This window comes from Leucopleurus acutus, assembly GCF_964270905.1.
Source record: "Leucopleurus acutus genome assembly, chromosome: X".
Lineage (NCBI taxonomy): Eukaryota > Metazoa > Chordata > Mammalia > Artiodactyla > Delphinidae > Leucopleurus > Leucopleurus acutus.
Window position 1 is genome coordinate 2,501 of NC_139148.1, and position 27,819 is coordinate 30,319.

Genomic DNA, 27,819 nt, shown 5'->3' on the forward strand with positions numbered 1-27,819 from the left:
CGAACCCTTACCCTCACCCGTCCCCTAATCCTAACCTGTACGCTAACACTAACCCGTGCCCTCACACGTACACTCACCCTAAACTGTTGTCGTACCCTCACCTGGACCCTAAACCGTCCCCGTCCCCTAACCCTAACCCTAACCTTAGCCCAAACCCTAACCCTAACCCTTCCCCGAACCCTTACCCTCACCCGTCCCCTAATCCTAACCTGTACGCTAACACTAACCCGTGCCCTCACACGTACACTCACCCTAAACTGTTGTCGTACCCTCACCTGGACCCTAAACCGTCCCCGTCCCCTAACCCTAACCCTAACCCTAACCCTTACCCGAAGCCTTACCCTAACCTTTCCCCTAATACTAACCCGTACGCTAACCCTAACCCATGCCCTCACACGTACGCTCACCTTAAACCGTTGTCGTACCCTAACCTGTACCCTAAACCGTCCCCATCCCCTAACCCTAACCCTAACTCTAACCCCAATAGCGTACCCTAACCCTAACCCGTACCCTAATACTAACCCGTACCCTAACCCGTACCCTAACTCTATCCTGTAGCCATACCCTGAACTGTACCCGAAACCTAACCCTAACCCATACCCTAATCCGTACGCTAATCCTCCACCGGACCCTAACACTAACCCGTACCCTAACTCGTACCCTAACCCTAACCCTTTGCCATACCCTAGCCTGTACCCTAAACCGTACCCTTTCCCTAACCCTAACCCTAATCCTCACGCTAACCTGTATCCTAATCCTAACCTGTACACTAACACTAACCTGTACCCTAAAACGTACCCTAAGCCTAACCCGTACCCATACCCTAAACTGTACCCTAACCGTAACCTGTACCCTAATCCTAACCAATACCCTAACCCGTACCCTAACCCTAACCCTAAAGCGTACCCTAACCCGTACCCTAACCCTTACCCTAACCCTAAACCGTAGTCATACCCTAAACTGTACCCTAACCTGTACCCTAACCCTAACCCCTACCCTTATCCATACCCTAACCCTAACACATAGCCATACCCTAACCTGTACCCTAACCCGTACCCTAACCCTAACCCGTACCATAAACCTAAACATAACCTGTACCCTAATCCTAACCCGTACCCTCGCACTAACCTATACCCTAATCCGTATCCTAAGCCTAACCTGTAGCCGTACCCGAACCAGTACCCTAAACTCTACCCTAACCCTAACCCTAACCCTATCATTAACCCATACCCTAATCCTAACCCTTGCCTAACACTAACACGTACCCTAACCTTAAACCATAACCATACCCTAAACTATACCCTAACCCTAAACCATACCCTAACCCGTACCCTAACCCTAACCCATCCCCTAACCCTAACCCGTAGCCTTATCCTAACCTGTACCCTAACCCGTACCCTAACCCTAACCCATACCCTAAACCTAACCCTAACCTGTACCCTAATTCTAACCTGTACCCTAACCCTAACCTGTACCCTAACCCATATCCTAAACCCTTATCCTCACCCCTAACTTAATTTTGATTTTTATATTTTAAAATATATTTTTCTGTTGTTAAAACAACTTAGCAGAACAACAAAATAAATCAGAAAGTAACCTGAGTGTCCCTCAAAAAGTTAAGTCTGAAATACTTGGTACTTCTGTTCTACGGACTGTTATGTAGCCTATAAAATGTGTGAGAGCTAAATCTGTTTTTCTACAGTGAGAAACATGATGTTCCACATGTAAGGAGCACCTGGATAAAATGAGAAAGCTACACATTACGTTGGTCGTTTCAGGGAGTGGGAAAGGAGGGCAAGTGGTAAAATATTATCTTTCCCTTTAATCTTTTTAAATTTCACTTGTTACAAAGCATTGAATTATAATTTTACTTTTAAAAAGTAACAATGGAAATTTAAAAGAAAAAATATATATTGTTTTTAATTGCATTTCATAGAATTATTATCCCTGAATCATAATTCTGTTAGTACACCAGTATAGAGATTATTTCTTAATATTTAGGTGAGAACCATTTCCTTCCGTTTTTGAGAATAATTCTGTAAACTCATTTCCAGGAATGGCACTCTTCCCCAAATCAAAGGTTTAACAAGGGAGATGCAAGCAGAATAATCATGAACACACAAAGCAATACAACAGGAACAAACAATTTCTAACTTCCAATAACAGTTCAATTTAGAAGAGGGTTTATATCTTCAGAACAAAAGCATTCCTCCTTGACTTTCTCACCAGTCAAAATCTGTGTATTCCACAGAAAACTGTGATGTTATTCCCATAAAACTACCCTTTACTGCTTCTGCCTCCATTAAATTTCCTAGGCACTAGTGTTTTAATGTACAGGTTAAAAACAAAATCCTAATGTGATTTATTTATAATGCGTGTGTTCTTTGTCTTATCCTAGTGTCTAAAGTCTTCTCCATGGCTGGACCCCAAATAATATTCCTTTACGTGCTAAGTGACATCTGGAGAGTGGGAGAGGTTTAATAAATACCTTAACCCTAAAGCATACCCTAACCCGTACCCTAACCCTAATCCTAACCCGTACCCCAACCCATACCCTATCCGGTACCCTAACCCGTACCCTAAATCCTAACCCTAAGCCTAACCCCTAACCCCCAACCCTAACCCTAACGCTAAACTCTAACCCTAACCCTTACCCCCTAACCCCAGCCCCGACCCCCGACCCCTGACCCCTGACCCTGACCCTGACCCTGACCCTCACCCTCACCCTCACCCTCGCCTGTAAAAACAAGGTCATATGACTATAATTCATTCCAGGAACACAACCATATTGAGGGAGAAAGGAAATAGCTACTCTAAGCTCTGGATGATAGACCAAAAACCATATTTAAAGAAAACTACGTCATTGCTGTTTTCTACTCCAACAGACGGGTATAATGAAGCAAGGAATCCCCCTGGCCCTCCAGGATCTGCCTGGGGACCTAATCTGGGAAATTCTTATACATCAAGAGATGGCTCTGAGCTGAATTTCTGCAAAACAAGACTATCCCGTGCAAAGAACAACCCAGTAGAGCTTTGTATCCCATCAGCTACAGGAAGAGAATGGCTGCAGGCTACTGAAAGCCAGCAGCATTTACAACTTAACTCCCATGGCCTCTGCAGTGGTACATCTGAGTTTTCTGTTTGCTTCCCTTTTCTGACTCTCTTCTCAATAAATGCACATTTCTTAATATAATGTCATAGTGGAAGCAAAACAGACCTTCAATTTTTAGATCTCAATTTATAAAACACTTAGAGTTTCTAGGGGTTTTGCTTTTAAATTCAAGTACCACATAATTTGAAAATTGTACAAGTTCTAATTATTCAGTTCCAATACACCAAACACTGGAGAGGTCCCTCTCAGCGGGAGCACCACCGATTCCACAATGAAAGGGTAACAAGGCGCCTTCCTCCCTTCTCTTCTGCCAGAGTGACCACTATGTGTTTAAATCCACGCCCCCTGGCAAGTTTCTAAGGTGAAATTCTGACACCCTTCCCTTTCCCATCCCAGCAGGTGGCCAAGGGCCGGCTGGGGCTGGAGAAGTGCAGTAACCAAGGCTGGGCCAGCTGGCCAGAGTGGGGGTTGGCGGGGCGGGGGGGCGGGGGGTCCCAGCACGTGAAATCACCATGCAGGATAAATCCCTTGGGCTTCCCATGGGCCAAGGGTGAGTCTCTCAAGGCACCGGCCCCTCTCAGGTTCTGCTTGCAGAGACATCGCGGGGGAGGGGCACTTGGCTGCTTAGGAAAACCGCGCACGAGTGAGCTTTACACCTGCAGATGTTCTGTAAAACGGGAGTGAGTAGGCTCGGGCTCGTCCTCAAAGCCTTTACTCCAAAGGCGAGCCCTTCCTGCTGCCGCCAGGTTAGGTAGCTCCGCGACTGTACCAAACAGCTCTGGTGTAATTCGTCGTTCCTTCCTCCACCCACCCCACCGAGCCCCTGTCCCCTTACCTGCGGTCCGCGGCCCTCCGCTCCGCGCTCGGATGCCGCTGGGGTGCCAGGGACCCACGGGACGGGTCGTTCCCAGCCGCCGCGCGCTGGCTCCTTAGACCCCCGCCGGCTCGCGCGGCGCCGACGGCGAGGAGCCCCGAGGACGCCCCGCGCCAGGTGCGCTCTGGCCGGGACGCCCGCTTCCGGGAGAGGCGCGCAGACCGCCGCAGCCAATGCCGAACAAAACCCGCCCCGGCAGCGCCGCGTCCGCGCGGCACAGCACGATCTCGGCGCTCTGGACACGGGCGCCGCGGGCCGAGCGTCTCCTCTCCTGAGAGGCCGCTACGGAGGCCCCGGCGCGTGGGCCCCTGCGGCGCGGAGACCGCTCCAGGCCGGACTCACCGACACCAAAACCGCCAGGAGGAGCGCTTGGCGGGACTCGGCAAACAACCCAATGTTTTAAATGGAAAAAGGACTTGAAAAGACCCTTCTCCAAATAAGACATACAAATGGTCAACAAGCACATGAAGAGACGTTAATCATCATGAGCCGTGATGAAATGCAAGTTAACGCCACAGCGCCATACACCCCTCCACACACTAGAAGGCCTACAATCAAGAAAGCTAAAAATAACAGGTGTTGGCAAAAATTCAGAGACACTGACACAGAATTTCCCACAGGGAGAATGAATGAGTTCTGGAGGGGATGCTGAGAATATTTGTACAACAACGCGAATGTAGTTAATGCCATGGACTGTATGCTCAAAACGATTTAAATGGCAAATGTTATGTTATGTGGGGGCGGGTAACATAATTTAGCCCCTGCTTTATACCAGACCCCAGAGTCAAAGCTTCTCATCCATTTCCTCGCTTTTACGCAACCTCCTAGGACCTTCACACTCGCATTTAGCAGACGGAGCTGAGCCTGAGAGGTTAAACTAAGTGACTTGCCCAAGGCTCACTCGGCCAAGTCTACACTGTTCAATGTCACTGTATTTACTGAGCACCTACTAGAGCACCTACTGAGCGATACCTCCAGCACCTGCTAGAGACATTGCGGGAGGACCAGGGTGAACGGGGGCTGAAAGCAGGTTACAAAACGTGGGCAGATCCTGGGGCCCTGCTCTCAGACACTGAAGTTTCTTGGAGTGGAGGGGATGGCCTGTGTCACACTTGTGGAGCCCTTTATTCCACCCCACCGCACCCCCACAGAGGAGGGAAGCAGCTGGCCTGATACTGAATATTAGCTCAGCTGGGGAGGAGTCCTGGGGCTCTGGAGAAGGCATCTCCTGCCCCACTCCCCACATTGCCCCCTAGAGTCCAGTACGTGGGCACAAGCATCCCTGTGGGGGGGCAGGAGGCACATCTCATGGCACCCCTCTCCTCACGCCCTGCAGTGGTGACACTGAACCCATACACGCGCCAGAAGGACGACGAACTCTCCTTCTCTGAGGGCACCATTATCTGCATCACCCGCCGCTACTCCGATGGCTGGTGTGAGGGCATCGGCTCAGAGGGGTCTGGATTCCTCCCCGGGAACTATGTGCAGGCCACCTGCTGATGCCTGGGATCTCTGGGATGCTGACCCAGGCACCGCCTTCAGTGAGCCTCTTGAGTCCCACTCCAAAGCCTGCTCCAGTCAAGACTGGACCAGTCCTGCACGCCTCCTGGGCTGTGAGCTGTGTCTGTTCCTTCCCCCCAGTACAGTGGGAAGGGGTCCTGGTAAAGACAGAGGAGGTACCCAGAGGCCTGCTGGAGACAGGAAAGAACTGGAAGCCAGGGAGTTTGGTGCCCTTATCCACAGGGACCCTTACGCCACGAAGACAGGGTCTCCAGCTGCAAGTGCCGCCTTCGAATACAATCCTGACGACCTCCTGATGGTTGCCCTGCAGGGCTAGCGGCCGAGGGGCTGAAAGGCAGCCCACTTGCACAGCTCCCGCTAATTGAGCCTCCTCTGCCTGCCCTAAGCAGCAGAATCTCCCATGTCCTCGGTGCTCACGGAGCCTCCACACTAGACCCCTGTGCCCCTCTGCACTCCCATGTCCTCGGTGCTCACTGAGCCCTCCACACTAGACCCCTGTGCCCCTCTGCTCTCCCATGTCCGCGGTGTTCACGGAGCCTCCACACTAGACCCCTGTGCCCCTCTGCTCTCCCATGTCCTCGGTGCTCACGGAGCCTCCACACTAGACCCCCGTGCCCCTCTGCACTCCCATGTCCTCGGTGCTCACTGAGCCCTCCACACTAGACCCCCGTGCCCCTCTGCTCTCCCATGTCCTCGGTGCTCACGGAGCCTCCACACTAGACCCCTGTGCCCCTCCGCTCTCCCATCTCCTCGGTGCTCACGGAGCCGTCCACACTAGACCCCTGTGCCCTTCCGCTCTCCCATCTCCTCGGTGCTCACGGAGCCCTCCACACTAGACCCCTGTGCCCTTCCGCTCTCCCATCTCCTCGGTGCTCACGGAGCCCTCCACACTAGACCCCTGTGCCCCTCTGCTCTCCCATGTCCTCGGTGCTCACTGAGCCCCCTCCACACTAGACCCCTGTGCCCCTCTGCAGAGGTGGGCTGCACCCTGCTCTTCTGCCTGCTGCCTGCTTTGTTGTGTATTCAGTCTTGGTTCCCCAAGCTGGGCACTACTCCAGAGTGGGGACCAGCTCCCTCACTTAAGTGGGGCTTTCTGAGAGCAGAGATCACCTCGCCCTCATCCCTCAGACTGCAGCGTGAGAGATCTCGCTCACCTCTGCCCCTTCACCTCCTTTACAGCTCTGAAACACCAAAAGAGGGAGCTGGGCCTTGGGTTTCCACTGGCTATGCTTTAAAGCATCATGGCTTTCTGTTCCATACGGGAGGAGGGGGACTCAGAGGGCCCGGTCAGTGGGGCGACTTTGGTTAAGTCCCTGGTTTCTTGCTGCATAGACGAGGCTGGGGTGCGAGGAGACACCTTCGGGCTCTGTGAGGTCCCTGGCTGGCCAGACCCGAGCCCCGGGACAGTGTGCTACCTCTTTCCACCAACAAGAGGTGACCGTTCCCTCTAGCTTTTTTTCCTGTGGGGATGCCGACAGAGTGGGGGCGGGGAGGGAGGCAAGGAGTGTAGTGTAGGGTCACAGTAGGTAAAGCAAGATCTAGGCCTGGGACCGTCGGCAGGGAGCGCCACCTCTCTCTGCAGGGAGTCCGGTGCGGGGGAGGTCGCGGGGGGGGAGCATTTCGGGGCCTGGGTCCCCTGGACAGAAGACTGGAGGAGGGAGGCCATGCAGCCCAAGGCAACAGTTACCCGCGACGCGGCGGAACATGTTCCTTCTCTACCCTGACAGGGAACCCCGTCCTCCCAGCTGGGAGAACAAGGTTTTTGGAAACACTGCTGCCTGCTCAGTTATGCGCACCACCCTGGTGCGGCCAGACTCCGGAATTCGTTTGCAGTGGAACTGGCGGAGGCAGCCGAGCTGGGTTAACTGCACAGATGGGGTCAGCTCCCAACTCCCTCCTCCAGTCCCCAAATGGACCACCCTGGGATTCCGAGAAATCCCGGAGGGACATACCAAAACGAAAGGGAAAAGGAGTAATAAAACTAGCTTTCTCTTTCCCGACCCCCACCGCCCCACCCTCTCCCCGCCCGGGTGCCCCCTGCAGGCCACGTCCTCAGCACCTGTTGCAGGTGTAGGCGCACTTCGGTGGAGGTTTCCCAGGGCACCACCCTGGCGCGGAAGGAGCTGGGCTCGGTCTTCTGCGCCTCCTGCATAAGGCGGTGCATGGGGTAGCGGCGGCGCGGGAAGGCCACGTCGCCGCCTGCCAGCAGCCCCATGGGGCAGAAGTCGTTGGCGCCGTCGCTCACGTAGAAAAGGCGCTCGAAGTGCACGCCGTCGTGTGCCCGCTCGCGCAGGTAGTCGCTGAGCACCTGTGCTTGCACATGTTGGCGGGGCAGCGAGCGCAGCTGTGCGCGTGGAAGGGCCGCAGCGCCAGCAGCCCCCAAGTGTCGGGCCCCGACGGGTTGCTGAAGATGCGGCGGAACAGGCCGTGGTGGCCGGCGGCGCGCAGCACACTCTCCATGCCAAAGGTGTTGGCCTCTGAGATTAGAATAACCTCAAAGCAGGCGCCCTGCTTGGCCACAAACTGCAGCAGCTCGCCCATACCGGGCGACAGGGGGATGGCCTCGTAGATGGCGCGCAGGTCCCGCGGCCGCACGCCCTACTCGCCCAGGTACTGGAAGACGCGCTGCATGTACTCCTGCAGAAGCCCTCGCGCTAGGTGGCACGCAGGCTCTCAGGCAGCCGCTTGCCCGCCGCGGCGCGCGCACGACGCAGCCGTCACTGTTTTCGTCCACGATAGTCTCGTCAAAGTTGAAGGTCAGGAGGAAGAGCGGCGCGCCCGGCGCAGCCATCCCGCTGTCCTCTACCAGCTTTGTCCTGAGCGATCTAATCCTTTTGTGGTCACCAAAAATAGTCCTTCAGAGGAAAGGGGGACAGGACCTCTGAGCTTCTCCTGTAGGGTGGGGAGCGGCGGCTGCAGAGGTCTGTCCCGGCTGAGTTTGGAGTGTAAAGAGTGGGGAGAGCACCTAGCTGAGGTATTTGGGCGCAGGATGGAGCAAGGGGTGCTTATGGGGATTGGAGGGGACGCTGTGTCTTATCCATTCCCGGATTTCTGGGCTCCGGCTCTCACGAGTCCCTCCAGTCCAGAGGGTCCGTGAACGATGTGCATCTGGGCTGTTCCCTCCACTTGCCCCCCATTCCCATGTTACGTATTTTTAACCACAATAAAAAAAATGAATGAAGCACTGATAATCATGTTACAACATGGATAAACATTGAAAACATTCTAAGTCAAAGAAGTCATACTGAAAAGGCCACTCATATCACAATCATCTTGTGTGCTTTAAATCCATAGCAGTTTTGAAAATGAGGGGATGGGACTTCCCTGGTGGTCCAGTGGTTAAGACTCTGCACTCCCAATGTAGGGGGCACAGGTTCGATCCTTGGCAGGGGAACTAAAATCCCGCTTGCACAGCATGGCCAAAAAATAAAATAAAATAAACGTCATTGGCCTGGTTTTGGGTCATAGCATCGCCCTTGAACCCATCAGAGCACCCATAAGGTGCACCATGGGATTGGCTAGATGTGGATCATATGCCCATCTTCAAGGTGGGTGGAACGTAGCATCAGCCCTCTGGAACTGTTTGGACTGGAAACAGGTAAGAAGTTCCCAAAGGAAAGCTGAGGTTCTGGACTTTGGCATGAGAACAGATGCTGGCTTGGGGAAAGCGGCAGATTCAATTGCCCAGCAGCATGGTCAGCTCAGTAATTGGCCACAGAGGCTTGACGGGGACCAGACTGGCCTGAGCTGGAGGACCACAGATGCCTGCCTGGGTGTTCAGAGGTCAAGGGCTGTCCTGAGACTTGATGTCTGTTGATGCCCACTCAGATGGGACAAAGGATGCCTGCAGTCCCAGGAGGGCCCCACCAGCCCTCAGGAGGCAGCACCTGGGGGCTGGTAGGTCGCTGCACCAAGTTCTGTATAAATTCATAACATGTCCATGCAGTGACCTCAGCCAGGCCTGTGCTGGACCGGGGCTGCCCAGGCCAAGTGGGGCCAGCACTACTCTCTCCAGTTCAGATGGGAGGAGGAAACCCTGTGGACTTCTGAGGCCCTAACAACCGCTGACTGAGGTTGAGTTGGATTTGAAACAGTCAGTGACTGGAGCAGACATTTCATTCTTCTGCTATCAGGTTCCAGGACGGGGGGTAGATAACCAGCGGTCCAGGTGAACCCCACTCATGAGTGAGCCAGGGCAAGTCCTGTCCATCCTAGAGGACTCAGAGGTGTGGGGTTAGGGGGGTCGTGGGCCAGTTATGCTTAACACTGACCCACTAACCCTAACGCCCAAATCTCTACTGTTAACTCCCTAACCCTAACCTCCTAATCTCTAAACCTAAACCCTAATACTCCTAACCCCTAGCCCCTAGGTACTCGACCTTGACCTGTAGACTCCTAACCCTTACCCTGACCCTGACTCAGACCATCTAACCTAACCCTCTAACCCTGACCGTCTAGCCTGCACCCTTTAACTCTAATCCCTCCAACCCTGGCCTCAGCTGAGTGGCTCCATCCAGAGGTGAAGCAGGACCTGTCTTTGGGCCCCACGGCCTCCGCCCTCTCCTCCCCCCAGCAACCAGAAAGCCCTGGGCTGTTGGCCTCTCCTGACCAGAGGGGCAGCTGCTCCTGGTCTACCTGCGCCCACACCCCCTCCTCGGGGGCCCTTGGCCTCTGGACTGTCTGACCTTCAGTCCACCTTCAAGAGCCCAGAGGCAAATCCGGGTGAGACGCCTGCTTCCTTGGCACAGGTGGGACCCGGTCCCCATCCTCACGGCCCGGCCAGAAAGCTCTGTGCGCACCGTCTCGTGAGGCTGCCTGTCCCCAGCCAGCTGGAAGGGTCAGGAGTCAGATGGGGAACCAAAGCGTCCAGGAGGTTGGAGTGCGGAGAGGTGGAGACCGTTTCTGCAGAAGGGTCGTAGGAGGGTCTGGGTACTGGGGGGAGGGGTGGCCTTACACCTGTTCCCACCCTACACGAGCCTGATCCACTCCTCCGGGCCCCCCGAGACCCCTGCCCTCCCCCAGGCCCCGTGAGGCCCCGCCTCGTGCTCCTGCCTGGGGTGCGCTCGCTCAGCTCCCGCGGGGGCGTGTCTGGCCCCGCAGCACCTCGCCAGCGCCCGAGGCAGCCGCGGGCTGAGCTCGCCTCCTCAGTCCTTGGGGAGGGGGCTTCCGTGGGTGGGGGGGACCCCAGGCAGCGGGTGAGGGGCACCAGGAGAGGGGGCCAGAGGCCAGAACCGACCCCCTACAGCCCTTGCTTGTGTCTTGCCGCCAGGGAGGAGTTGGGGGTGGACCAGACTCGAGCCGGGAGGCTGGACCTGGGAGGAGCTGGGTGGCCAAGCCCAGGGGTCCCTGGCTAACGGGGCCCCTGGGACCACGTGGGCAACCCCAGCCTGACAAACGCGTGGGCTGGACCCGGGGAGCCTGGATGCTCCCCACCCACCAGGGTCTATGCAAAGCCTCCCCTGCCTGAAGGACCCTGTAGGAACGAGACCCGCAGGGGCTGAGCAGAAGGACGGGGACAGGCCAGCAGAGCAGCTGTCGTGAGGCCCTGGCTGGCTGACCCCCTGGCCTGGTCCTCCGTCGGAAAGGAGACTCTGCTCCCAGGGGCCACCCTGCAGCCCCTCCTCCTGCACCCCATGCAAGAGGACCGGATGGGGCTGTGGTCCCGGAGCAGGACCTGGTCCCGCTCTGCACTCGGCCTGCAGGGTCCCTGGAGCCAGCTCCTCTCGGATCGGGGAGACTGTCCTGCACACGTAGGCTCAGGGGCTCGCATCCCGACTGTCCCGTGCCCCACGATAACATGCGGGTGGTCCCCCCCACCCCGGGGTCCCAGGTGGGTCCTGTACACGCTGCCACAGGCGCCCAGATGGCGGCTGCAAACACACAGATTAATTGTCCCCATCCTACAGGCAGCAGTCGCACGTGGCCCCCCCAGGCAGACGCCCAGGACCGGCAGGGCTCATCCTTCTGGAGGCTCCAGGGAAGACTGTTTCGTCCCTTTCCCAGCTCTGGAGCCACCGGATTGCTGGGGTCGGGACCCCTCTCTGCACCTCACAGCAGCATCTCCGCAGAGGCAGTTTCCTCTGAGCCCAAACTCCAGTTATGTCCTCACACCTGCCCCGACTCTCACTTCTGCCTCCTGTTCACGGGGACCCACGGGGAGGGGGCTTGGTAGGTTCACCGGGGGGCCTCGGGGGCGGGGATTGTCTCTGGAATTAGGACGTGGACGTTGTAGAGGACACGATTCCGCCTGCCACACTGCCCCAGGCGGAAACTCCACAGAATGGCAGTTACAGAAGCAGGCGTGGAGGGCCTGGGCGCACCAAGGACTGAGCTGGGGAGCCTGTAGAGCCGCGTGTGCACAACCGAGTCTCAGAAAACACGGAAAGCTCACACGGACACCCTGCATCCACACGCTTAGGAGAAGCGCAGAGACTTTTTCCAGCTGAGCTGAAAGCCTGCGACAACTCAGGAAACGGCCCTATAACGCTGAATACAGAGGTAAGGGAAAAAATCCTTTCCTGGTGCCAAAAGGGCAAGGGAGCGCCCTTCTCATTCGCTTTCCCTTTAGAAAACCTGCAGCATAGCGTCCCGTCTCCCTGAGATGTGTGTGACTCTCTTTAAGCTGGACCCCCGGCCTGTTTGCATCCCGGGAACGTCTGTCTGGGGGCCCTGGAGCCTCTGCAAAGTGAACATCGGGAAGGGGGTCCTGCCTAACCCTGAGGGAGTTTGGCCCCAGGATGTGATTCCCTGCTTGTCGACAAGATGCCCAAAGTTGTATTTTTTCCTTTGGGTAAAGACAACTAACGGGTGTGTGATGGGTGGTCCCGGCCGCCTGGCCCAGTACACGGGGAGATTCTTCCTGCTTGCTGGGCTGTCGGGAGACATTTTAATTACACCCCTGACGCTACCGTGGGGAAGGGCGAGGACTGGCAGCCGTGAACACGTGGACGCAGAGCGGACGGGGAAGCCGGACCTGCCTCCTTCACGGCCAGCGTTCGCAGGGCTTCTGCCGGGCGGCCGGCACGGAAGAACCGGAAAGGCTGGTTCACGCACACACGCAAGCTTTTACTGTCTCACGGCTCAGCACCCTGGACGGGACGTCAGCTCTCCAGACGCCCGACGGTCAACCGGAACCACTCGGAGCGCCACCATCGACGCCAGCTCCCAGCCCCACCGGCCCTCCCGCCAGGCTCACGGGGGTGTAGGGCCCACGCAGGGAGCCCGCTTCTCTCTGAGGTGGGAACGTTGCAGCCCCCCGGCCCCCGGGGAGCCCCCCACTCAGTCCTCGGGGAGCATCCCCACCCTTGGGCTTCCTTTCAACCTGGAAAGAGCTTCCTGAACCTGCCATAAGCTGAGTCGCTTATGATGACCTTGATATCGGCCACCCCGGCCTCAGGCCTCACGTCCACCGCCTGCACCGTGGCCTCCTGATGCAGCCAGCTGGGAGGAAGACGCGTTTGGTGGTAACGGGCGGCCCCGACAGAGCCCCGAAGCCCCCAGCGAGGCGTCCCGCTTCTCGGCGGGTGGCATCGCCCACGGCCCCGGCCTGCGGGTAAGCGGCCGGGCACCTGCTCACCGCCTGAGCAGCCAGACCGGCTGCGGGGGATGCGGCTGCCCCCGCGTCGCACCCGGACCCCACCTGGCGCCGCCTTCCCCGCCCAGGCCCGGGGCCCCGCCCCGCGCAGCGACTGGTGGGACCCCCGCCACCCCACCCCCCGCCGGGCCGGCCCGACGCACCTCAGCTGTGGCCCTGCCAGCCCCACTCGCAGCGTGAGGACCCGTCTGCCCGTGGCTCTCAGAACTGCTTCCTCCAGCCTGGCTTTCAGCTCTTCCAGCCCGAGTCCCAGGAGCGCAGACACAGCCACCGCGCCGGGTTCAGCGGGTATGTACCTGTAGGGGCGGCCGACCGCTCAGCGAGGGGGGCCGGAGCGGGCACCCCGCCCGCAGGCCCAGCCGTGACGGGCTCGGATTGTGCCGGGCGAGGACGCGGCCCCGCCGGAAGGTGAGAGGAAGGACGTGCGTGGGTCTGGGGTGCGATCCGGGCCCGCGGGGTGGCGGGTCCAAGCGCGCCGCTCGAGCGGCAACAGGCGTGGCAGGGCACGCCTGAAAGCGGGAGCGGGGAGGCGGCCGCCCCGCCGGCGGGAGACCCGCGTGCGCCCTGGTCGCCAGCGCGAGGGGTCCGGCGGCAGTGGGGCGGCAGGCGCTCACCCGGGCACCAGGTCCACCTTGTTGGGCACTTCCACCATGCAGTCCAGCAGCGGGCGCGGCAGCTGCAGGGTCCGCAGGGCCGACAGGACGCTGGCCTTCTGCAGCTCTGTCTCGGGGTGGCTCACGTCTCGCACGTGGACGATCAGATCCTGAGGACCAGAGGGGCCGGGCAGTCGGAGAGCTCGGGGCCAGCGGTGCCCGGCCCCGCTCGGGAGGACCCGCCAGGCCCACGATGGGGGCTGCGCACCGCTCTCCCTGGGGGGTGGGTGCGGCTGCCCCACGGAGGCTTGTGCCCCAAGGGGGAGGGTGGGACCTGAGGCCACAGAGCCACTCTGCCGTGCACGGAGCCCCCCAGTGCCCCTCGTTCCGGGCCAGGCTGCCGCTCCAGGTGCACCCGGACTGAGGGGCCGCCTCGTGTCCCCGCCCCGCAGGTGCTGGCCCTACGCCTGCATGCGGCCACTTGCCCCCGTCACCAACCCCCCACCCGGCGGGTGCTGTGCTCGAGGCTCCGGGCCGCTCCACTGTTCTGTGAAACCAAGCTCACGTTCTAAAAAGGCTTCCACCCCTATTCCACACGTTTTACAGGCAGGTACCTTATGCAAAATTCAGAAGAGACAGAAAAGAAGAAAGAGCAGCTGAGGGTAATTCTGCCACAGGAAGGACGTGCCCTTCACGATTTGGGGGGTTCGCTTCTGGGTTGTCTCTTTTTTTGGATGAACTTAAATTTTCTTTTAATCAGCGTTTCAGTTCAGTTCTAGATTTTCAGACACTTTTGAGGACGGTGCTGGCAGCTGCACGTGGCCCTCAGGCTCAGCTGCTGTGACCTCAAAGGTGCTGGGGCATCTGTCACCCAGAGGGCCCCGCAGCCCCTGTACCCTGAGTAAATGCCAGGGTTAACTGGCTCGGGGCCCCAGTGCAGCCAAAAGGTGCAGAGAACCCCTTCTTCATTAGCATTGCCTTCACAGCACTTACACTCGTACAGAGCACAGCTCGCTGAGGGCCAGGGATGGGGGGGATCCAGTCATCGTGAAGTTTTGTGTAATGTGACCCTGCCCCGGGATGCTGTGATGAGGGGACCCTGCCCCGGGATGCTGTGATGAGGGGACCCTGCCCCGTGCTGCTGTGATGAGGGGACCCTGCCCCGTGCTGCTGTGATGAGGGGACCCAGGCCCGTGATGCTGTGATGAGGGGACCCTGCCCCGTGATGCTGTGATGAGGGGACCCTGTCCCGTGATGCTGTGATGAGGGGACCCTGCCCCGTGATGCTGTGATGAGGGGACCCTGTCCCGTGATGCTGTGATGAGGGGACCCTGCCCCGTGATGTTGGGATGAGGGGACCCAGGCCCGTGATGCTGTGTTGAAGGGACCCTGTCCCGTGATGCTGTGATGAGGGGACCCTGCCCCGTGATGCTGTGATGAGGGGACCCTGCCCCGTGATGCTGTGATGAGGGGACCCTGTCCCGTGATGCTGTGATGAGGGGACCCTGCCCTGTGATGTTGGGATGAGGGGACCCAGGCCCGTGATGCTGTGATGAGGGGACCCAGGCCCGTGATGCTATGATGAGGGGACCCTGCCCCGTGATGTTGGGATGAGGGGACCCTGCCCCGTGATGCTGTGATGAGGAGACCCTGTCCCGTGATGCTGTGATGCGGGGACCCTGCCCCGTGATGCTGAGGGGACCCTGTCCCGTGATGCTGTGATGAGGGGACCCTGCCTGTGATGTTGGGATGAGGGGACCCAGGCCCGTGATGCTGTGATGAGGGGACCCTGTCCCGTGATGCTGTGATGCGGGGACCCTGCCCCGTGATGCTGCGATGAGGGGACCCTGCCCTGGGATGCTGTGATGAGGGGACCCAGGCCCATGATGAGGGGACCAAGGCCTGTGATGCTGTGATGCGGGGACCCTGCCCCGTGATGCTGTGATGAGGGGACCCTGCCCTGTGATGCAGTGATGAGGGGACCCTGCCCTGTGATGCAGTGATGAGGGGACCCTGTCCCGTGATGCTGTGATGAGTGGACCCAGGCTCGTGATGTTGTGATGAGGGGACCCAGGCCCGTGATGTTGGGATGAGGGGACCTGCCTCCTGTTGGTGGGTATTTGAGGCGACCTGGCCCTCCACACTCACCGAATGGCCCACGTCCTCCAGGGTGGCCGAGAAGGACTCGACCAGGCTGTGGGGCAGCTGGGAGAGGAAGCCAATGGTGTCCATGTAGATGACAGTCAGCCGGGAGGGCAGCCACCCCGCGTGGGCTGTGACGTCCAGCGTGGCAAACAGCTGGTCCCGGGGCTGGATGGCGGCGTCCCCTGTCAGGGCCTTGATCAACGTGGTCTTTCCTGCACGTCGGGCACAAGGGGACCATGCGTCTCAGACCCCTCCGGTCCCCCACCGACCACTGTGGACCTCGGGGCTGCCCCACACTGATCACAGGGCGCTGGAGGGTGGGCAGGGGCAGGAGGTCTGTGCGCTCGGAACTCTCCGCAGGACCCGTGGGACGCTGTGCGGGCTGTGCAAGGACTCAGCTGCCACTGTCTAGACTTCAGGGTAAAGTGGACCAGGGCCAGGGCAAGAGTGCTGGTGTAGACGGGAGAGACGGCGTAGACAAAGACAGTGGTGACGTGCATGTGAGGTGGGCAGGCGTCCAAACAGGCGGAGGGATGGTCCCGTGGAGTAACCGAGCTGTGGTGTGGTGTCCGTGTAGACGAGGGAATGGTGGAGTAGGGGGGTGCAATGTGTGCAGAGAGGTAGTGAGGGTGTAGACAGTGCTGTGTGTACCTGAGGGGGTCCTAGAACACCCTCCTCCACAGCCTTTCCTGACAACGTGGACACTTTGTCCACCGAACCCAGGTTCAGGGGCAGCAGCAGTAACGGTCCAGCCCAGGGACACCCCTGGTTACGCCTGTAAGTCCCGCCGACGGCCCACCAGGAGGTGGTGAGGGGTCCTGCCGTCGAGTAACTGGATGGCGGGGCTCGGCCTGGACGCCCCTGCTCAGTGCAGGACCCCGCACTCCCGGTCAGTGAGAGTCGGGATCAAGCCAACACTCACTGGATCCTATGACAGTTAGCGGAGGACACGGCACCCTCTGGGGATGCAGCCAGGAGGGGCAGTTGGGATTTCCTGACACAGGTGATCTTACCTGTAGACATTTACGACTTTTCAAGCCTGGACACCCACCCCACAGCTTCCTGTGCACGTTTGTGGGACATTCCCTCCCTCCTCTGGACGCAGACCGTGAGCGCCTGATAAAGGGACGGGCCCGTCACGGCGGTGCTTCCCGAGCACGTGGCGGGGCCGGGCCTCAGGGGAGCCCAGCAAGTGTTGTGGACTGAATCCCCAGAGTGGAGGGAACTGGGTGCTTTCCACTTATCTCAGGGCACCTGTGACCCTAAAGGACGCCCTACACTCTGTTCCCCACGTGGAGTCCACATGATGTGCTCGTGCAGACAAAGCTGAGGACAGACTTTGAAGATTTCCTCGGCAACATCTGAACCACTCTGATCCCTGCAAGACCCTGTCCACTCTCAACGGACTTAAAACTGTCACTACTTCCTCGTTCTCAGAGTCTGGAGGACATCCACTAAGAGGGGCGTCAGCCCACGGCAGTCACACGGGGGGCCGCCCCGGGACGGGGCCCGAGTGCAGCCCTTCTCACTGCAGACTAGCCCTCCATGAATACTCAGTCTCGCTGGGTTGGCAAGTGGGTCCCCCTAGCGTACACCTGCCCGGCCCCGGGGAGGGCCCACTTCTCACCGCAGTTCGTGTATCCAACCACGGAGACCACAGGGAACTCCCGCCGCCTCCGCTGCTGCCCCAGGAGAAGCCTCTTCCGGCGGAGTCTGTCCAGGGCCTTTCGAATCTTCGCTTCCTTATCTTTCAGGAGGCGCTCTTGCACCTGCATGAAAGACTCTCCTAGAAACACCCGAGATGGTGAGTCAGCGAGCAGACACAAAAGGGGCAAGAGCCACGGGGATGCCTGCGGGGGACGTGGACAGGCTCACGCGTGGGGCTGCAGGGACCCCCCCTCCCCCACCCAGCCTGCTCCCCTGTACACTTGGCCCCAACACCTTCTGTTCTGAGACAGCTCTGCCCGGCGCGAGGTGGCCTTGCACTTCTGCCCTCTGAGGTCTCCTGGGCTCCCCTTTACCCAGGAGGAAGAGGCCAAGGGGAGAGCCTCAGAAGGGCCCCCATGATACCCACAGTGGGCTGAGTGGTGCCCAAAAGATGTGTCCACACCCTGACCCCCAGGACCTACAGATGTGGCCTTATTAAGAAACAGGGTCTCTGCAGATGTGATGCAGTGAAGGGTCTGAGATGAGGTCCCCTGGAGGAGGGTGGCCCTACAAACAATGACAGGGTCCTTCTAAGAGACAGAAGAGGAGAGACCCAGACACAGAGGAGAAGCCCCGTGAAGATGGAGGCAGAGACAGGCGGGACGCGGCCACAAGCCCAGGGACGCCTGGAGCCCCCAGAACCTGGAAGAGATGGGAAGGACCCTCCCCTGGAGCCTCTGGAGGGACCACAGCCCTGGGACACCTTGACCTCAGAACAGGACCTTATTTGGACAAAAGGTCTCTGCAGATGTGATGCAGTGAAGGGTCTGAGCTGAGGTCCTCCTGGAGGAGGGTGGCCCTACATCCAATGACAGGGTCCTTCTAAGACACAGAAGAGGAGACACACAGACACAGAGAAGCCCCGTGAAGATGGAGGCAGAGATGGGAGGGACACGGCCACAAGCCCAGGGACGCCCGGAGCCCTCAGAAGCTGGAAGGGGCGGGAAGGACCCTCCCCTGGAGCCTCCAGAAGACCAGCCCTTATAACTCCTTGATCTGGTCTGCAGGATTCGGGGAGGATGAATGTCTGTGGTTTTAAGGCACCGGTTCGTGGTCCTTCGTTACGGCCGCACCAGGGAAACACCTCGATACCCTCCCTTTGACTGTGACCATGGACGAGGCCCCATGAGGACCTCTGAGGAACGTCGTCCCCTTTGTAGGGGTGGTGGCCACGACACGCCCCCCTTCTGAGCTCCCGGTAACAAGACGTCAGACACGGTACCTGACCCCATGATGTGGCGAGAGTCCCGTCCTCGTCCACCCAGGTGGGCAACGTTGTTTTTCAGGTGGGACCTGGCGTGGAAATGGGTCGGCTCAGGAGACGGAAGCATGTGCCCGTGGGAGGCTGGGACAGAGCCCTGGGTGGGGAGTGGGCATCTAGACACGAAGAACAGGCTCGCTGGGGGCCTCCCCGCCGTGTGGGCCTTCACGGGAGGGGACAGAGGGTCCCTTGCTGGGTGGCACTCCAGTGGGCCACGTGCCCTAGTAGGTGGGTTGCTTGGACACGTCCCCACTGGCCACATTCCACCCTCACCACCCTGGCAACAGTCGAGGTATGGAAAAGCAAGAAGGGGTCCAAGGAGGGTTCCGTCTGCCCCGAGCCCGGGCTCTGGAGGTACCTGAGCAGGGGGAGCTCGGCCAGCGCCACCTGCAGCCGGGCCTCCTTGGTGCGGGCGTTGCAGCGGAAAATATGAAGAACCACCGTGAATCGGTCGAACACCTGCACACCCCAGGCGGCTTCCAGTTCTTTCTAGAAGATGGAGCGCGAGGGAGGGGATCTGTGGTGACCCCAGGCCCGTGGAGACCTGTGTTCTCACGGGGACACTAACCCCCTCGCTCAGCCGCCGTGGGCGGGAAACAGCGAGCTTCTGAGGTACCTTGGTGGGTGCAGCCATCCTCTCCACATTCAGGAAGACGGCGGTGATTTCCGGGGACCCTCTGATTTTCTCTAGGAAAAGAGGTTGGCCTCTCAGAGGTCTGCACACCCATGGTGTCTGTCTGGGGACCCTGCACTTTGGCCGTGTTCGCCGGACACCCCGAGTCTCTGAGCACAGTATTTGTCAAGTGTGGGTCGGGAAGGACCGGACCGGGTCCATCTTCAGGGGAGTAGATCTCACACACATGGGGGGTCCCGTGACCCCGTGGGGACTGAGTGCCCGTTAGACACAGATGGGCGGTGAGCGCCCCCCTTGGCATGTCTCCCGCTCTGAGCTGTGAGCTAGACATGGCTTTGGGGTGGGGACGTTGCGGTCCATGGAGGGCAGGGGTCACACGCAGGATCCCCTCCGCAGGGCACTGGGGAGGGGGGTGGGCTGGGCTGGGGCGCAGGGCTGGCGTGCGCCCGACTCTCAAAGGTCCCGCCTGTGTCCTGGGGCCTCGTTTGAATTCTGACACGGGCGTGTGGCTTTTGCCATCTGATCCAAGTTCCTGTGAGGCCCAGAGGGACGGCCATGCTTGCTTTGTTTCTGGGAGGGTGACGGGGACACGTGTGCTGGACTCACCTGTCAGGCGCTCCAAGGTCCCTCTGCCGAAGACGAGCTTCCTGTCTGGCGTTTTGGTGGGCACCACCACCGTGTCCACCACCGACCAGCCATCCAGCGTGTGCACCAGCGCCTGTGCCTCCACCACCTGCCACTCAGCTTTGGGGAAAGACAGGCCAGTGTGAGGGTCATTTACGGCTGGGTCAGCCCCGGGCCGTGTCCAGCCCTGCCCAGGGCCCTGGGCCACGTGCCCCAGGCTGGGACGGCTTCCTGCTTCCTGCCTACACAACGGTCCTGAGAAAGCGACCCAATCAGCGTTTGCTCGAAATGCAGCTCTGTTCTTCTGGGTAGATGGTCGGAGGGGTGGACAGAGGACCGGGAAGGGGAGCAGGGCCCTGAGCCGAGCAGGGACGCGGGGATGCCCCCACGCCCCGTGTTGGAATCTGGGACGTCTGCCCCGTGGGGACTCATGGTCCCTTGTGACCCACTGGACAGCATCCCCTGTGAGGCTCCCAAGGGCCCATGAAACCTGCCGCCCTGCCTGCGGGGTGGGGCCCTTGCCGAGCCTGGCCCAAGAAAGGCAGCGCCCACCCAGGGCCCCGGCCGTGAACGGTGAGGGCGTGTGTGTGTGTGTGTGTGTGTGTGTGTCTGTGTGTGTGTGTGTGTGTGTGTGTCTGTGTGTGTGTCTGTGTGTGTGTCTGTGTGTCTGTGTCTGTGTCGGGAGAGGCAGGGCCCAGCCAGCGCAGGAGCCCAGGACACCGAGGGCACAGGCCGTGGATGGAGGGCTGTCGGGGGCCGCCCCGCCCTAGGCTCTCCTCCTGACGGTCCTTCCCAAGCAGGAAGGGGGCATGGGATAGCAGAGACTCTCCCCTGAGGGACAGCAGGCAGATGGGCAGTGATGCCAACGTGTCCCGGGGCTGGGCCGGACAGGGTGGACGGGGCTGACTCAGGTCTGGAGGGGCGGTGGCCTGGAGGACAGCTCTGCGGGGCCCCGGGCGTGTTCTGTGAGATGTGGAGCGTGTACCCCAAGCCCCATGGGAGGCCGGCCCCCCATCCCGCGCCTGTGCCCCCGCCCCCTGGGAGGCCACCCTTGCACAGAATCTCAGAGCCGTGGCCCCTCTGTGGCACCGCTGCTTCGCTGTCCCCACTCCCCGGACACCTGGGTGCTGCTGTCTCTGGGGTCACCTGACCCTCCTCAGGGCACAGCCAGGACACAGGCCAGAGGCTGGGGAGTAGGGGCCAGGCAGGGTCTGAGGCCACAGATCAGGGTCCCTCCCTTCTCTGGACCGTGGTCCTCATCCTCTGGGCTGTGTGGGGGCCCCATCTTCTGGGACATGGGGGGCGGGGTCCCCCATTCTCTAGGCCAAGGGGAGGTGGTCTTCTTGGGTGTGACGCCCCATGGGCCCGCCAGCTTGTCCCACCTCCTGCACCTGCTGGTCGCTCAGGTCAGCAGGTGCTTGGTCACGCCTGACCTCCGTCCTTCAACTCCAGGTCTGACCCAGCAGTAATCCCTGCAGGTGCTGTCTCTCCTGATCGCAGGGGCCACAGCCCCAGCTCCGTGGTGAGAGCCTGCGCGGGTGCCAGCGGCCTCCCTCCTGCTGCGCTGCACAGCTGCCTGCCTGGGGGTCTGGCACCCCGCAACCCCACCCTGAAGGCCAGGGTTAGGACTCGGTGGGGACGGAAACGGAGAAGCACTAGTGCGGGTCACAGCCGAGGGGCACAGGCACCATAAGAGACTGAACCCTGATCCCAGGACCACAGAAGGCTTCCCCTCCCCCACACGTCAGCCCCTCACCACTAAGGTCTATTTACAGCAGTTCCTTTCACCTTGTGCATCACGTCTAGCTATCAAGAAAGAATTACCAGGCGCACCAAAAGGCAACCCGAAGAGACAGAGCAAGCATCAGAACCAGACGTGGCAAAGGTGTTGGAGTTACAACCGGGAATTTAAAACAACTATGATTAACATGCCAAGGGCTCTAATGGATTTAGTAGACAGCATGCAAGAACGGACAGGCAAGGCAAGCAGAGAGATGGAAGTCCCAAGGAAGAACCAAAAAGAACTGCTAGAGATCACAAGCGCTCTGGCAGAAATGACGAGCGCCTCACATGGGCCTGCTGGTAGACTGGACTTGGCAGAGAAAGGATCCTGGAGTTCAAGCATATGACAACATGGAAAATTAAAAATGTCTGCTCTGCAAATGAGGTCAGCAGCGGACTGAGAAGTTAAGCCACAGACCTGGGAGAAAATATGTGCAAAAAACACATCCAAAACATGAAGACAATTCTTAACGTTCAGCAGTAAGAAAACCACCTACTAAAAAATGGGCCAGACACCGCAACAGACACCTCACCAAAAAGATATACACATGGCACATGAACACAGGACAAGCTGGCCCACATCCTCTGCCATCAGGGAAATGCAAACTAAAACAGCAATGAGACACCACTACACACCTATCAGAAGAGCCAAAATCCACAATCCTGACAACACGAAATGCTGACAAGCGTGTGCAGCACCCCTCCCACTCACTGCTGGGAGGGAAGCAAAATGGTACGGCCACTTCGGAAGATGCTCTGGCAGCTTCTCATAAAGCTAAACATAGTCTCACCATACAATCCGGCAATCATACTCCTTGGCATTTGCCCAAAGGATGTGAAAACTTACATCCACACAAAAACCTGCACATCGATGTTTATAGCAGCTTTATTCATAATTGTCAAAACGGAAGCAACAAAGGTGTCCTTTAGTACATGACTAGATAAATAAACTGTGGTCCATCCAGACAATACAATATTATTCAGCGCTAAGATGAAATGAGCTGTCAGGCCATGAAAACACATGGAGGAACCTTAAATGCATATGACTAAGTGAAAGAAGCCAGTGAGAAAAGGCTACACACTGTGTGGTTCCAAGTCTATGACACTCTGGAAAAGGCACAACAATGGAGACAGTAAAAGGCCCAGTGTTTGTCAGGGGTTTAAGACGGGGAGGGAGGGATGAATGCGTGGGGCACAGAGGATTTTTAGGGCAGTGAAACTACTCTGTATGATGCTATAATGGTGGATACACGTCATCATACATTTGCCCAAACCCACAGAATGTACAAGACCTCCTAGGAGTGAACCCTAATTAACGTAAACCGTGGCCTTGGGGTGACGATGTTATGTCAACATAGGCTCGTCAGTTATAACAAATTCACCGTCTGGTGGGGATGCTGAAAACGGCAGAGGCCACCCGTTGGTGAGGGCAGCGAGTATATGTGAAAAGTCTCCATACGTTCCTCCCAATTTTGCCGTGAAACTAAAATCACCCTAAAAACAAGTTTTTAAGAAAAAAAAGGAACGAAGCACTGACACAGGCTACAACATATGTACGCCTCAGAAACATGGTGCTCAGTGAGAGAAGCCAGACACGGAAGGCCACATATCACGCACAGGAAATGTCCAGGACAGGCAAATCCACGGGGACAGAAGGCCGACTTCTGCTTGCCGGGGGTTGGGTGGGGGAGAAGCAAGGGGGAGGCCTACTACTGAGGGTACAGGGTCTCCTTCCGGGGAGATGAGAATGTTGTGGAACCAGACAGAGGCGGTGGCTGCACAGGACTGTGGACGTCCTAGTCGCCCCTGAGTGGTACCTTCAAAGTGGTTAATCTTATGCTCTGCTAACTGTATCTCAATAAAGGTCTAAGAGGAGTAAAGGAATAAGGAGAATGCCACCCCTCAACCCGCAATCGCGTCACTGCTCTGCTCAACCCAGAGGACCTGCGATGACCTGACTCCTTGCATGGCTGCACCACTGCAGTGACTTGGCTCTGACAGCCCCTAAACAGCCGAGGGGCAGCGGTCCCAGGAGGGCCCAAGACGTGCTCCCTCAGGAGCCCTAACCCTGGACACTGTCCCTATTCATCCGTGGGGTCCGTCTCCCCAGGCCATCCAGGACCACCCTGGTGAGACGGCCCCGTCCCCGCCCCCGTCCGTCCGCCTTCCTGCTGGGTTCTGAACACAGCACTCAGGTCAGGCGGCGGGCTCCTGCCCGGCGTGTCTGCTGTCCTCCCAGCCCGACCGGGGCGGGTACAGTGGGGTTGCTGATGCCCGAGGGCCATGGAGGCAGGTCCCAGGGGCTCAGCCGGGTTCACGGTTTCTGCTACAAAGGGCGTGTGAACACGCTTGTGCACAACCTTCGGGCGTAGTACTCAGCGTTACACAGTGAAAGCGGGTCAACAAGGGCTTAAAGCTGAGCGACACACCCCGTGCAAACCGGCGTTAGTTGTTGGATTCTCTTCCTTTAGAGATGGGGAGGCTGCGCGGGGCAGAAGGGCCGAGCGACAACCTGGGGCGCGTCCGAAAGGGGAAGGGGCCCCGGACCCGCTATGTGCACGCGGGAAGGCGCCCCAGCCCAGAATTAGGATTTCCAGGCCCGCTGCAGGGGTGCGGCTGCCGGGAGCGGGTCGGGTGGGGGCCGTCCAGCTCTCGGAGTCCCGCTCCCAGAAGCCACGCCATAAGGGCTCCAGCCCTCAGAGCCACGCCCCCCCAAACCACGCCCCTTCAGCCCGCCCTTCGGCAGCTCGGCCCAGAGCGCCAGAACTCGAAACCCGCCCCCGGCGTCCCCGCCCTTTAAGTTCCGGGACTCGGCGCTCTTCACGGCTCTCCCCCCCCCACCTCAGTCCGCGGCCACAGTCACGGTCACCTCGGGTCCCCGGCGGCTTCCCGGGCCCCCACTTGACGTCAGGGTGAACCAAGCACACGCGCTGGGTCCCCGCCGGCAGCAAAGGGTCCCTCCTCAGCAGCTCCTCCTCCTCCTCTTCCTCCTCCTCCGCAGCTTCTGGTTCCTCCTCACCCTCCTTTCCTCCAGTCCGACTTCTCCGGCCATCTGCACGTGGTCCCCGCCCCCCACCCCCTCGCCCCTCCGGGCACCCCAGGCCCCCTCGGAAGGCGGCGAGCGCGCGCTCGGGGCAGGGCGACAGCGGCGGCGCGGCCCTCGGAGCCCCGCAGCCGCGAGCCACGCGAAAGAGCCAGAACCCCGGGCGGACGGCGGCACGCACGGCCCACATACCACAAGCGCTCCTACGCAACAGGGCGGGGCCTCAGGGGCGTGCTCCCGTGCAGGCTGCCCATTGGCCGTCCGGGTCACGTGCTCGCCGCTGCCTGATTGGTGCGCGCGGTCCGGGCCGGGAGGCCGGTCTGGGACACCGCAGCCTGGGCCCACGCTTCTTTCTGCTGCGGATGCTCTAGGCGGCTTCCCAAGGCACGTAGTGCCGGAGCAGGGCCAGACCGGGCACCCAACCCAGTGGGCGCTCCCCCACGCTCGCCACCTCCCCGCACCCCGGTCAGGCCTCTGCGTAGGGTCGGGGTGGGGTCCTGGGGATCAGTCCCGTCCTCCGGAACCCCGAACTCTGCCTTGGTGGATCCGAGTGTGGCTCCAGGGGTCCCAGACCCTGCCTTGGTGGAGGTCCGAGGGCGGCCCCCGGAGCCCCAAACGCTGCCTTAATGGTCCGAGTGCAGCCCTGGGATCCTAGGTCCTGCCTTAGGGCTCTTAGTGTGTCACAGGAGTCCCAGATCCTGCCTTGGGGGTTCAAGTGCATTTCTGAGTGTCCCAGACCCTGCCCTAGGCGTACAAATGCGGACCCGGGTCCTAGACCCTGCCTTAGGGGGAGTCTGAGTGCAGCCCTGAGGGCCCAGAACTCTGCCTTAGGGGTCCCGGTTCAGCCTGGGTTTCAGACCATGCCTTGGGGAGGGGTCCCTGATCCTACCTTAGGTGTCCGGGTGCGGCCCCGGGGGTCCTAGACCCTGCCTTGGGGATCCAGTCCCATCCCTGGAGGTCCCAGACTTTACCTTGGGGTCTGGAGTCTGGACTGGACGGGTATTGCAAACACTGCTTGGGGGTTTCAAATCCAAGTCCGGGGATCTGAAGTCTATGGTGGTAGCTTGACTGTGGCCCTGGGGGTCCAGGCAAGTCGCGGTGGATCCTAAACTCTGCCTTGGGGCTGTGTGTCTGGCCCAGAGGTCACAAACTTGGGCTTGGAGTCTCCTGTCTGGCCCTGGCAGGATGAACTCCGTGTTGGTAGCCCGAGTGTGGGAATGCAGCCCTGGGCCCCAAGACCCTGCCTTGCCGGCAGGGGTGGGGGGTCCTAGTGGGACTCCAGGGGTCATGAACCCTGCTTTGGGGATCCCATCCTATCCCTGGAGGTCTCGAACCCTGTCTTGGGGGTTCCACTCGATCCTTGGGGATCCCAGACCCTGCTTTACGGGATCTGAGTGCAGCCCTGGGACTCCTCAGCCTTGCCTTGCAGGCCCAAGTCTGTGACAGTGCATTCCCAGCCTCTACTTTGGGGGGGTTGGAGTGCCGCCCTTTGGGTCCCAGACCCTGCCATGGGAGTCCAAGCCCATCCCCAGGGGCCCCTGACTTTGCCATGAGTGTCCGATGCTGTCCTCCTGCAGGAGTCCCAAATGCTGGTCGCGGCTTCCCAATAGGACAAGGGGGTGTTCCAAAGTCTGCGATGGTAGCCTGAGTGCAGCCTTGAGGGTGTGAGTCATGCTAGCGGTCTCAGGCCCTGCCCTGAGGGTCCGAATCCAGCTGGCAGATGGAGCTTGGTTCATGATAGCAGACTCCACGGCATCACAGAAGGTGGGAGGCAGGCTGATTCCAAAGGAGAACCCCTCCCATTCAGACTGTAATTAGTCATATTCTCTTGGCAAAACTTACAAATGGCATGGTAACCCTAACCCCACCATTGAAAAAAAAAAATACAGTCAAGCCCCAGCCATCACAGATTTGCTTGGCGGGGGGGGCGGTGAGAAGTCTCTGATTCACGGACGATCCAGCACTTAGAATCAGGAGAGCTGGTGGGTCACCTCTCCCCCTTCGCAGCAGTAGGAAACGATGACTTGGATGTGGTGCCTCTGTCCCCATGGTGTTGCCAGTTTCTTTTCAGTGGCTCCCTTTTGTAACTTGCTTCCCTCTACTGACAAGAGGTGTTAAGAAGTCTAATGGTGGGCTATGCACTTAAAATCCCCAGGGTTTGGGGGTGTCCGCACATTTGGGAGATGCTGTGAGTGAGTCGGGGTGGCAGTGTCATTACATGGCTTACAGCTTCAAGGGATGCATTTAGCAACTTGACTTTTCTTGTACCTTAGATGAAGGTCTGGCCAAATTGTGGTGAAATCAGAGTCTGTCTCAGAAGGCAGTGGCCCTGAGAATATGTGTAAAGGCTACTTATTAGGGATTTTGTCAGGATAACAATCTGCTCAATTTATATACGTTCGTTACTTGGGCTTGAAAGTGCATTTTCCCTCCATGGAAAAAAGTGACATATTTGTGTAGATAATTAGAAGGTGCAGAAAACAACCCAGAAGGAAATAAAGATCACCTACAATATGACCATACAGAGATAACTATTGTTAAGATTTTGTTATTTATTCTTCCAGTTTTTTTAATGTACATATACACACAGGTTTGTGGATTCATATAATATATATTGTTTTATAAAATTTTTAACTTAAATTGTATCCTGCATATACTTTCAGTACATAAAGTAGCACTGTGTCTTGACTGTGTAGAATGTGATTCAGTGGCTATTTCATCAGTTACTTAATCCCTCATGTTAACTGGGCTTACATGTATGCCTGGGGATATGACTGCCGTGTAGTGAGATCACTGTTCTCTATTCACTCCTCATGCATTTCATATGAAAATAAGCGGCAGCCCGACTATAATTTCGATAGTTGTACTGGGCAAATCACTGAAATGTCGAGGAGTTTCTCATTTGGGCATTAAGCATGAGTGAGTGAGA

General features: G+C 58.7%; 1 protein-coding gene and 1 pseudogene across 2 annotated transcripts; both read right to left on the minus strand.

The window, feature by feature from the left end:
• Window positions 1-3,947: 3,947 nt before the first annotated feature.
• On the minus strand, window positions 3,948-8,298 carry LOC309978066 (phosphoethanolamine/phosphocholine phosphatase-like; annotated as a pseudogene). The gene is made up of 2 exons: window positions 7,567-8,298; window positions 3,948-4,294 (listed from the first exon to the last, which is right to left on the minus strand). The product of its transcript is annotated as a phosphoethanolamine/phosphocholine phosphatase-like (transcript).
• Window positions 8,299-12,468: 4,170 nt separating this feature from the next.
• LOC309977820 (putative GTP-binding protein 6) lies at window positions 12,469-25,080 on the minus strand (the record flags this gene model as incomplete). Its single annotated transcript, XM_082864152.1, has 10 exons — window positions 12,469-12,947; window positions 13,245-13,397; window positions 13,716-13,864; window positions 15,843-16,051; window positions 17,467-17,625; window positions 18,769-18,839; window positions 19,166-19,296; window positions 19,424-19,494; window positions 20,048-20,185; window positions 24,717-25,080. The coding sequence occupies 10 exons, from the start codon at window positions 25,078-25,080 to the stop codon at window positions 12,824-12,826; spliced, it is 1,569 nt and encodes a 522-aa protein (XP_082720278.1). The 3' UTR covers window positions 12,469-12,823.
• Between the last annotated feature and the right edge of the window lie 2,739 nt (window positions 25,081-27,819).